The 12329-nt window shown below is 43.9% G+C and overlaps 1 protein-coding gene across 1 annotated transcript in view; it reads right to left on the bottom strand.

Moving 5' to 3' along the window:
• cux2b (cut-like homeobox 2b) overlaps positions 1–11442 on the bottom strand; it is a 159353-nt gene extending 147911 nt beyond the window's left edge. Inside the window, exon 1 of the mRNA XM_037681252.1 lies at positions 11334–11442. Coding sequence (XP_037537180.1) covers positions 11334–11396 — 63 coding nt within the window. The 5' untranslated portion in view covers positions 11397–11442. The remainder of the gene's footprint in view (positions 1–11333) is intronic.
• Positions 11443–12329: the final 887 nt, after the last annotated feature.

The following is a 12329-nucleotide window of genomic DNA, read 5'->3' as shown; positions in this document are numbered from 1 at the left end:
TATATATATATATATATATATATATATATATATATATATATATATATATATAAACAGCCAGACCAATATAATGATAGGGCCTATATTTTAAGTCGATATAGGCATTTGGGGACATATCGATATTGGTGATAATTGCCCTATTATGCATATGAACACTGGACACAAGCCGTGTCCTTACTTGTAATAGGTGTAATTGTACAATGTAAGCGTATGCCGACTACTTTCAAGTCATGGCCATTCATTTTAAGTTTCAGTTTCACATTCAGCACAGCTGAAGCAGGGAGCAACACTGTAACTTTGTAGTGTATTTTGCTGAACAGAGCCTGCTAAGTTTTTTGTAACTGATGTGTAAAATAAAAAATAAAAAATCAACAATAATAAATTCTCTTCAATCCTCCAACCTGCTTGTCATTAGCTACATGCTTCTCAAGTTAGGTAACGTTTAAATAACCTAGCATAGGCTATTGCCTGTAAAATGTATCCAGAACAATAAATCTAACATAGTGGTAAATATTTATCAGTGTTAGTAACGTTATCTTTGTCGTCCTCAATGAAATGCATTGTTAGTCTGAAATCTTTTCTTCTCTGCCAAGAAAAAAATCATCTCTGCTGTGGTTAACACTCATTAGACCTTCACCATACATACAGGGAAGGTGTTTCTTTGTTTAACTTGTATTTTTGTAACACACTTGATAACTTTATGGTGAATATTGGAGGACAGAAAATGTGAACGCATGTTAGGAAGACTGTTTCAAAACTTCAAGTGTTAAAACAGGTAGCTGTTTGCTTAGATTATTGGCGGTGGGCAAAGCTAAAAAATTTCAGCCAACATATTGGTTATCGGCGTTAACCTTCCCCTCCAAATATCGGTACTGACAATAGACAAAATGTCCATATTGGTCGGCCTCTATAATTAAAATGTGTCCATTGGTTCATGAGATATTTTTGAAAACAAACACACAAGCAAAAACATTATCATTCATTGTTTTGCCAGATGGTGACAATAAATGTTCAAAATATCATCTTAACCACAAGACTGCAAATAACTACACCGTTAAAAGTCATGTTTTTGGAGTCTAAACACTGACGGTACATTACTAGTCAATTTGATCATTTCAGTCAGCCTTCTACTGAGATAGTATCTTTGTACATCCCTCCCAGTTCTGAACAGATTTACATGAAAAAAATACACACATGTCCATCTAACATGCATGCTCCCTGTTTGTCACGGCACTTGACCCCAGCGTTCCCCTTCTTTAGGCACATCTTCCTGCTGCATACAGCAAAAGCCTGGAGCAATGTTTAGCTAAACCTGCTGTCCTACGTAGGCAGAGAGGCTCCCCAGAGGGCTGAACAATCAGACAATTTCAAGATCATGAAGCATTAAACCAATCCCGGCAGGGTACACTAATTAAACAGCCGAGCCCGGCACAGCCAACCAATCCCCACAGAGCAATTAAATCCATCCCCTCTAAAACACTGTGGAACCTGTCTGGGGAAAACTGCTGAGAAGTGAGAGTGAAAAAAAGGGAGAGATGTGGTGGGGAGGGGAGGAAAATATGAAATGTATCTGAAAAAAGGGGGAAACTTTGGGGGGGGGCGGCAGGAGTCTAACCAGGGAAATTGAAAAGACTAAAATCAGCTCTTTGTGTGTCATTAGTATTCCCCCAATTGAAATGTGTGTGTGTGACCACATTTACATTCAAAAGTGGTGACCCAATCAAAAGTTGCATATTTAATTAAGAGTACAAGGTCCAGAAAGCACTCGTGAGACTGAGCGCAAAGACAGAATAGCCTCAAGGCCTATATTCCACAGCAGCAGAGCTGTGTTAACACAGTTGCAAACCCTAATCAATACCCCGATACACTCCTGTACAAAAGTAAATGAACAGGTGACACTGAAGGCATGACATCACCGTGCACAACAAAACAAAACAAAAAAAAGCACGACACGAGAGACAATGGAGAGCAGCAACTGAGGTGAGGGCTACCGTAGCTCCAGTGCATCAGGACCTGTGTTGAAAACAACTGCTCACAATAATTTTGTGAACCAAATACACGGGGCGGTGTTTTCGTCCAAAAATCTTACGGTCAGGTAAATTCTCCTGCTTTATTTCCCTGGAGAGGCAGCGGCAAATTGTGTTTTTGATGGCGTTGAAGACAAGTGGAGAGCACCAATGGGGAGGTTGTGATTCAAGCAGAAAGGACTGCCAATCGGAGGTGAGGACAGAGAAATAGACATGCCTTTCTCTCTCTCTCTCTCTTGTTGCCCCCCCCACCCCACCCCCCACAGCTGAGGTGGTGTATAAATCACACAGCCCAGCTTTGTGTCTCCACTTCCTTTACCTCTCCATTAAAAATGATAAACTGTACCTCTTGTACCCACTGCCTTGCTTTAGGGTCCCAGTTTGCACCATCCTTGTGAAGATGCAAGGTTCCTTCCCCTCCCATTGTTGGAGATGAATAAGAGTAATTAACCGTGTGTGTGCACGTGTGTGTGTGCATGTGTGTGTGTGTAACGGCTACACAAAGACAGCAGCATCTAAAACAAGCCTGATCCATCTACTTTAGCTGTAACACACCTTTCGTATTATTTTGATAAATAAGAGTATATCTGCTTAGTAATAGCAAGTGCTGGTTTAATACTCAAAAGACCACCAAGAGGCCCCGTTTCCTGGGTCGTCTCTCCTGCAACCTAAATGAGGACAAATGGGCTTTACAAATCAGCAACATGCACAAGATTGCTATATTCTTCTTGTCTAAACACACTCGGAGCAGTGGCACAAAATGAAAGCAGCACAGATCCCCAAAGACGACCAGGAGAAAGTTAGTGAGGCATTGATCTCATGAGTGTTTCAAGCCCAGGAGCACACTGCACACCCTGGAACCCCCACATGATAACCAGCATCACAACACGCCGTCCAAGAAAAGCCTGGCACTTGCACATTAAGGGGGGGCGCATGCGCCGATTTTTTTGTTTGTTTTGTTTTTGTGCGAAGGACAAAAACACGTAGCAAAATAAAGGTGGTGAACCTCACCAAACCCAGCTGAAGCATGTCGGGGTGGGGGGGGCTGCAGGATTCACGGTAAGCCCAGAGAAATGAACAAGAAAAGGCTGGTGCGTTCGATACGTCTGCTGTGGCGTCAGGCAGTCAAAACAAATAAAGTGAAGGCTGCAGCGGAGAAAGGCAGCTCAGTGTGGACTTACTGGGCAGGGACAGGACACAGCTTCATACCATTACCTTGCTTCTCCTCATACTTCCACCTGCCTCTCAGTGAGGGAGGAAGAAACTGCCCCACCGCCTTGAAGCCATCCTCCAGCACACTAATGTGTCCCTGAAGTTTTGTTAAAGCTGGTTATTTACTCCTGCAAAGCAACTGCTCCGGCCTTGGGGCTGCAGAATGGAAAGCACGCCACAATGAAAAATTCTGGCTTCTCTCGCTATGAAGCACTGTCAACTATCGAGGCGGGGGGGGGCATTCCTGCTAAAACACCCACAGCACTGCTTTTTTCCTCTCTCTCCAATACAATACTACAAAATAATAAGAATATAGCTTTTAAATATTTTTAATCTCACTTACCATTTGTAGGGTTTAGTTGGATGAATTACATCCTGAAGTTCCAACTAAACAACTGGATCTGTTGAAAACAACTTGTACATCACAGCCTGAAACAGCACTTCTGACACAGAGTGCCTCTTTGAAACTCCTAAAAGAAGCCATCTTACACATATGTGGTGTGTGTGTGTGTGTGTGTGAGTGGGGGGGGGGGGACTCCGGAAGGGGAAAAGAAACAATAAAATAACAATAAAAGCTATAGATTATTCCAACTAACAAACATTTCTCATCAGAAACAGTCAGTAGCTGTAGTTTGGCTGCAAGAACCACTTTCAAGACCCTTGTCTATAGCTCTATTCTTCCGTTTTCACTGTGAGTAGTACCAATACTTTACTGAACTCATCATGGCATAGAAGACATGCTTTTTACGTTCCAACTCAACAAACTTAACTGGCCTAATCTTCTCTGTGCATTTAAACTCAGTGGTAGGAGCATAAAGAAACACACCAGGCTTTAACGTGCCAAAACTTTTCTATGTATTGAAACTAGTCGTAATCGAATGATCGTCTATTGCTTTGCACGAAAAAGTTTTAAACAAAAACCTCAAGCAAACTGGAGTGTGTAAAGACTCCCAGCTACTACACCTCCAGATGCAGGAAGAGGGCCACCTGCATCATGAAGGACCCCACTCACCCAGCACACACACTTTTTGCCCCGCTCCCCTCAGGAAGGAGGTTGAGGAGCATTAAGTGTAGAACCACTAGACTGAGGAACAGCTTCTACCCTGAGGCTGTTAGACTCATGAATCTCTAACCAGAATAATCACTGTGAAAAATCACATCATGTTGCTGCTGATCTGTTTCATGCTGCTGCTGATCTGTTTCATGTTGCTGCTGATCTGTTTCATGCTGCTGATCTGTTTCATGCTGCTGATCTGTTTCACGTTGATGTGTTCATGCGCGCTCATCTGCTCACACAGACTCATGTTCGTGCTGCTGTTCGACATAATGTTTCTATGCTATTAGTGCTGAGTGTATTTTTAGTTGATGTTCTTCTTAGTTCACATCTTAGATGTTACTGTTTTTCTTTTACATTTTATTGTCGGCTGTAACTGGGACCCTGTGTACATAATTTTGCTCCACCACATGTACCACATGAGGTGCGAATGACAATAAAGAAACTCTGACTCTGACTCTACTACCACAATAAATCGTAGTTCAGTGCTGGGAGTCAATCTGCCAAAGCTAATCAACCTTAGCTGAATGAAAAAAGGCAACAGGTGAATTGTACAGGTCTCTGGTTAAAGTTTGGTGTGGTAGTAGCTGAGAGTCATTTGCAGCACGCACTCCAAGAGCTAAAAGATCATGTGAGATACAGTAGTCCCTCGCTGCTTCGCAGTTCGACTTTAGCAGATTCACTCTATCGCGGTTGAGGACGTACAGTCCGTCCAAAATACTGCACAATTTTTTACACACGATTGTGGACTGTACAATAATATCTGTGTACTCATGTGGACAGGCGCTGCCATTTTGTAGTTTTCTGTCATTCAGCCTCCACTGTACTGTAATCACCACTCAGATGGACTACATTTCCCTCAAATCATTGCTGTGCTGTACTGTTGGGCACTGTTTTCTCACAAACAGTGTTTTTGCAAAGTGAAGTCATGACTGCTGAACCGGCCTTTCAAATGTAAATATTAATTCATGTCACATGGAAAAGTTTTTTAAAGAAAATTCATCTTTACAAACGTAAGATTCAAAAGAACGTGTAAATCATGTGAGGACATGTCTCTTTAAGAAACAGAGCGTTGTGCTACGTGACCCGGGCGCTGATTGGCTGTTACAGTACAAGACGTCTGTTTACCTGCGCTCTTTTTCAACTGGACATTAATCAAGTTATGTTTTCTAAAAGTTCTGTGCGTTCAAAAGTTTCTGGCGGCGAACCGAAATACCAAAAATGCTTTTTAACAGAAATGCTTAGTAACAGTCACTGTCAGCTCTGATAAACCAGGCCGCTGACTGCCTGTTACAGTAGCAGACGGTTGCTAACATACATAGCAGGGTGTAGGCCTGTCACGATAGCAAATTTGTCTCAAAAATTATTGTGATAAATGATAATATTGTTTGAAATTTGACAATAATTAGTCATTATTGTCAAATTAAAGAAGAAATGTTGGTTAATTTTGTGTGTAGTAACTTTTTTGACCACTAGATGGCAGTATAAGACTGTTTGAACCGCAGGATGGATAGTGAGGGAGCGAGCAGTATGTCTCTTTAAGAAAAATGGGAGGGAGGCCCCTTGACCTGACATGGGCTGTCTCTCCTTCCTGTTTTTGGGTTCTCAAAATGGCGGACGTTCAGTATGGTTTGAGCTCTTTAGTGTAACATTTTTCACACAAAGCTTTTAATAAAAATCAGTAAACAAGTTCTCAGCTTCTTTTTGCAGAGAAAAACAACTTTTTACACGAAGGCACAGGTTGCGACCATGAATTTTGGCGCTTCGACAAGACGGAGGTTTTGAAGAAAAAATCCCATCACTTTGATACCGACACCATTGTTGGGGCAGCTGTGGCTGAGTGGTTAGAGCAGTCGTCCTCCAATGCGAGAGTTGGGGGTTCGAATCCACCAGCAGTCACATGCTGAAGTGTCCCTGGGCAAGACACTGAACCCCTCATAGCCTCAGATGTGTGTCCCATCAGTGTATGAATGTGATCTAAAACACTGATTAGTCTCTTTAGAATGATTTGTTCAATTATCTTTGTAGAGATCTAGTATAGAGCTGTATGAATGGGTAAATGAGGACACAGATTGAAGAGTAAAGCGCTTTGAGTGTCTTGAAATAAGATAGAAAGGTGCTATAAGTACAGTCCATTTACACCATCTGGACAAAGGTGAAACACCTTTATGATCGTCTTGGAGCTGCAGTAGACATGATGAGGCAAATGAGGGGGGTGGACGAACCCGAAGTTGGACCTTCGACCACCTGCTTCAACCACCAAACCACTGCATTTAGTGCCAGCAAGGGGTGGTTTGACAAATTTCAAAACGATTTGGATTAAAAGTGTTTCTCTGCACGGAGAGGCTGCGTCCGCTGACAGAAGGAGTGGAGGAGTTTGTTAACACGACGTTCAAAGATCTGATCACCGAGGGGTCTACACGTCTGAAGAAGACTTTAACGTGGACGAAACGGGCCTGTTCTGGAAAAGGATGCCATCTTGAATTATTATGAAGGACAAAGCCAAAGCGCCTGGTTTCATCTCATCTTCATCACCTTCATCGTCATCAATGAACAGCTAATTCTTCATCTTCACCTTCTCTGGTGAGTACCCATTTCAGATTAATATTTTTTAAAGGTTTAAGAGTTTAGAAAATTGTTAGGAACATTGCAAGAATGTGGGCAGTGTTTAAAACACCATTATATACCTGTATATAAATACTAAAATAAACTACTACTAACTACTACTACATTAAATACTAAAATTAACCACTATTTACTACTATTACTTGTGTACATAATTTCATTTAATCTCTTGTACCACATGAGACGGTAATGACAATAAAGTTTATAAAGTTTACAGAACTTGAACTACTGTATCCCTACTTCTCGGTTTTTCATTTATCGAGGGGGGCAGGGTACGAAACCCCCGTGATGAACGAGGGACTACTGTGTTGCAATATTGCATGAGATTGTGCACATTACTTTTTAGGGTTTGACCAAAGTGCCTACGACTCCATCACTTCACAGCAAACGAGCCTCAGTTTGTGCAGCACGCGATGCGAGTTCCTTCAATCACTGCTACTTAGAACTGTACCACGATGGTGGATGTATAAGATAAAATGAAAAGATCTTTATCCGCTTCTTCCTTTCAGGTCACAGGGGTCACTGGTGTCCATATCCAGCAGTCACTGTGTGAGAGGCGAGGGACACCATGGACAGGTCTCCAGTCCATCACAGGGACACACAGACACAAACAACCATTCACTCTCTCTCTCACACACCTAGAGACAATTTAGAGTTACCAATCAGCCTAACATGCATGTTTTTGGCATGAGGGAGGAAAACCACGCATGCACAGAGAGAACATGCAAACTCCACCCAGAAAGGTCCCCCGGCCAGGATTTGAACCGGCAACCTGCTCGCTGAGAGGCAGCGGCTCTACGAACTGCGCCACCGTGCCGCCCAAGGTATGATACATTTTTGAGTACGGTGCTTTGCATGAAGCAGTTTTTAACAGCTCACAAACAGGAACAAGTACAGCTAAATGATTGGCTAGGTATGGAAATCTAGTTGAAGGAAGGTCAAACTGATTAAGCTGACATTAATGACAGGCCCAGTCTTCCTGTGAGAACGCTCACCGAGGCTGTCTCTAAACCCATTTGTCATTCTGCTTCCAACGCCAAAGCAGCTGCTTTGAAGTCTCTAGCACTAATGCTACAGCGAGAGGTTAAACAGCTTAATGCTAAAGTCTGTTCCACTCCTCTCGCTCTCTAATGTTCCCTGCTTCGTGCACTCGTCTTACAGCGCCTGGATTTCACATCTCCATTTGCCCCAGATAGTCCTGTAAAGGCTTTCCTCTTCCCTTGTTCGCTTTGTTGTCACAGTCAAAAGAAGAGAAGATGTGGAAGCGATGACAGACACGGCCCTACACCTTGATTCCCCAAGATGTTTAGACAGAGGGTCGGCGTGAGTGGCGGCGCTTCGAACACCTGATCTACCGGAGATCTGAAAGAGCCACACAAGACAAGTTTTTTTTTAAAAAAGACATAATGAGCTCGTATAGCACTCCCCTCCCCCGTCACAGTGGAGGTCGGCTTTGAATCCTTGCATAATCTTTTCCCAGCTTTATAAATGAAACGATCCAGTCATTATAATAAATAAAACAAGATCTGAGGCGCTCTGAAGGCCCTTCCTCTCCGGCAAAATGAGATTACACTGATGCATGTGACATTAACAATATCAGCAAACAAATATATAAAGGCATGAATGAAAGGGAGACAGAGAGCGATTTTCACAGCCAATTTAAGATTGCAGGCTCGGTGTGTGTCCGTGTGTGTGTGTGCGGAGGAGCTACTGGCAAACGGCACACAGAGCTGGCAGCAGAGGCAGCCAGGCTCACAGGCTGAAAAGCAATTTCACTGTTTGGCAATACTGTTGTCTGTGTGTGTGGATTAGAGCTGACACCGGAGCAACTGAGTCATGCTAAATGTAGTACAATCACCAGCTTTTGTTCCTGATCTAAAACCTCACACGCCTCAGACATCCATGAAAGAGAGGCTGCAAACTGGGCAGAGAAGATGGCAACAAACAAGGGGGGGGGGGGGGGCGTTATTTCGCCATTTGATTTTGACATTGCGAAAAAAAAAAGGCTGGATCAACGTAAATTGTGGTAAAAGGCGTTGAGTCCATGATTTAAGGATGCAATTTTATGTTTGACAAGGTAAAACTCTAAAATCGAAGTGACCAAACCACATTTCTTCTTGATTTGACCCTGTCTTTTAATAGCCTGGCTGCCCAAACTCTTCATGCACCTCTAACATCCTCTCCTCAGGTGCATCGTTGGCGCGCGAGTTGTCTCCAGGCCTGGCAGGACAGACCCTGACCCGTCCTTTTCACGCTCACCCACAGAAATGCCATCTGGCTGGTGTGAATGATTACCACAGCAACGGCCGGGCGACCCGCAGCCTGCAGGAACCAAGGTCACTCCACCTCAGTGCTTCACACTTTCCCTGCCCTCCTTTCATCAGCCTGCAGGTGAATTATTCATCCTGTGCAGGTTGGGGGGGGGGGGGCACAAATCTCCTGCACAAACACTAAAAAACTGCACACTCAGGCTGCTGATATAATAACTTGTAATGAGAACGTAAAGGCTCCAGAGTGAAAGAAACAGCTCGCACGGCTGGAAGGCGAAGCAGCTGCGGCGACGACCGGCTCAAACCATCACTGAATGACAAACGAGTCGTTTCAATGATTTTTGACACATGTGGCAGAAGGTGTCGCGTTCAAACAGAAGCCTGGAGGAAACTTTTCACAGACGACCTGTTTCACCGCGTGCTGCCGACACTGGAGTAAACCAAAACTTGTCCAGACTGCTTTTATCTGCAATACGAGGTGGTTTAAAGGCTAGGCAAACAAAAATGTAGACTTTGTCTGCAGTCTCTTTGTTGCTTTAGTCATATCACTTGTTTGCAAACTCTTACGCACAACGTGAAAGATTACTTGAGCTAATCTGAAATACGTCCACCTTCTACCTATTCATAAATGTGAAAGCTGAGTGTTTTGTAGTTACAAAGCTAGTTTGGGCAAAAAAAAGTTTAGTTAAAAGAGAAACTGTGCACGGTGGAGAAGTGGTTCTTATATATGAGACGGTCGGTCAGAAGTTCAAAACCAGCTGCAGCCTTCTTTTTGTGGAGTCTGCATGTTCTCCAGGTGCTCCGGTTTCCTCGCACACAACAAGAACATGCATGTTAGGCTGATGTTTGCTCTAAACTGTCACTGTGTGTGCGTGGTTTGTCTTCATGACCTGTCCAGGGTGAACTCTGCTTCACCTGACCTGCTCCACCCTGAATGAAGCAGGTAAAGATGAAAAACATACAGTACACACACACACACACACATATATATATATATATATATATATATATATATATATATATATATAGTTGAATGAATAAAAGGACATCAGATCTAGCCAAATAAATAGTGAGTCTGCTTCAACTGAATGTTAAAAATATATAAAATAAAATGAGTTGTTTATAAACTCATAGCCATTAATAAGTCATTTATAAAGGTACTTGATGTAAAGTGGTGCCTTTTATTCCAGAACATCCTGTGTCTTCCTGCCAGCTTCAACCCTCTTACTGAGGTTTACTGTTAATAAATATAAACTTTTTTGGTTGATGCTACAATATAAACATGACAGCAGAGAGGGGCGCTCCATGAAGCCACAACAACAACAACAACAGCTCCCCTCGCTCGGCCCAGCAGCTCCCAGCAGCTCCCAGCAGCTCCCAGCAGCTCCGGAGCCTCGGTCTCCTTCATCCCCGCTCCTCGGTCGCCTCGGACCGGCCAGATGGTGAGGGTCCTCCCGCTACAACAGACGCCGCTGCCCCGCTCCAGCCTCCACACCGGCCGGGCAGAGAGCCTTGAAACGCGGCTCCAGCAGGAGGAGAGGACCGCTAGATTTACGGACACAACACAAACTGCTCACCTGCCACAATCTCCGTTTAACGTTTTGCTCCAGTCCAGCATTAAAAACAAAAAGCGACTCGTTTACAACTTTCCTAACCACGAAGAGAAACTTCCCACATCCGGTGTTAGCCGACAGAAAAGTGCCCGCTAGCCGCGCTGAGAGATGCGGCAGCCCCGTCGACACGAGCCGGGCTGCGCGCGCGGAGACAGTCGGTGTAAAAAGTTACAGCCTGCGTCCAAAAGCAGCGCGTGCAAAGTTTCCCCTCCGCTGAGAGCCGCGGAGCTGTCCGGGAGGAGCGCGTGGAGCAGCCGGCAGCTAGCGGCTGGTAGCTCGGTGCTGTCCGCGGTGCTGAGCCCCGGATCCGTGTGGCTAACGCTGAGCGCGAGGCGGTGCTGCTCCCCGCCACTGATCGATGATTGAACCGAACAAAGGCGGAACACGGATCAATTCCTAATAACTATCAATGCCCACGGAGCCCGCTTCCCGCTCGCGCTTACCCCCCGAGTCGAGTCCGCTGTCGCCGGGGAGCACGGAGGAGACGGACCGCTGCGGAAATCCGCGGAGAAAAGGTGAGGATAGCACTAACCTGGAGCCGCCGTAGATCAAATTTCTTCCAATATTGAAACATCGATCCTACATCGGCGGCCATCTTGGGGGATATTGAGGAGGTTTTTTTCAGCGGCTGCAATAAATATGTGGGCTGGATTCCCCCTCGTTCAACAGCCGGTCCCACTTTCTGGTTTCTTTTTTAAGAAAAGTCACAAACAGACTTAACACCTGAGCCCTTCGGAGTGTTTGGCATCATCTTTTAGTGGAATTAAGACAAAAGTGGAGGATGTTTCTGGCCAATCGCCCTCTTGTTTGTAAATTAAATTAAAAGAGCCAAATGTTTCCCTCTGTCTGAATATTGTAAAGTTATCAATACTGACGTGAAACCCGAGGCTGATCGATACTGTCTGGAAAAGAGAAGGAGATGATGTGTAGATTAGTTGAGTTCTGGGAAAATAGCCAAGCCTACTTTTTTTTTTTTTTTTTTTTTTTGGTGTTTATTACAGGAGCACGTGGGCTTTTATAATTAGAGGCAGCGTGGCAAATTAGAGAAATCTACAGTATCAATACATTTAGTGATCTATTATTAGACTGTCACTTATTAAATATACACTTTGCCTCTTTAATTTGTGTTTGAGCTAAGGTTTTCAATTAGTTACTATATTATAGATACACGTATAACACATTTTATTATAGATAGCCTGTTAATATTGAGAAACACGATGACAGATAGATTTAATCATTTTGTTGTGACTTTTAATTTTATACTGACCAGTTGGTATGAATGCACAATTAAAACAAACAATAAAATCACCTTGTCTGTCTGTCTGTCTGTGTGGAAAATGAGTTTTTCTGAAACTGCCTGCTCTGACACTTCAAGGCAACATCCTGACCACAGTTTATCTGCCTCTAACTTAACAAGGCACAGAGAGCTCTGTTTCTACTTAAAGCGACTAATTCCTTTGGTCAAGGAGCAGAGAGCTACAACCCTGGTACCAGCTGCTCCCCCTGCTGACACAGGACTTACATCCAC

This window comes from Nematolebias whitei, chromosome 8, assembly GCF_014905685.2.
Source record: "Nematolebias whitei isolate Nwh7 chromosome 8, NemWhi1, whole genome shotgun sequence".
NCBI lineage: Eukaryota > Metazoa > Chordata > Actinopteri > Cyprinodontiformes > Rivulidae > Nematolebias > Nematolebias whitei.
This window is presented reverse-complemented; position numbering and strand designations above follow the sequence as displayed.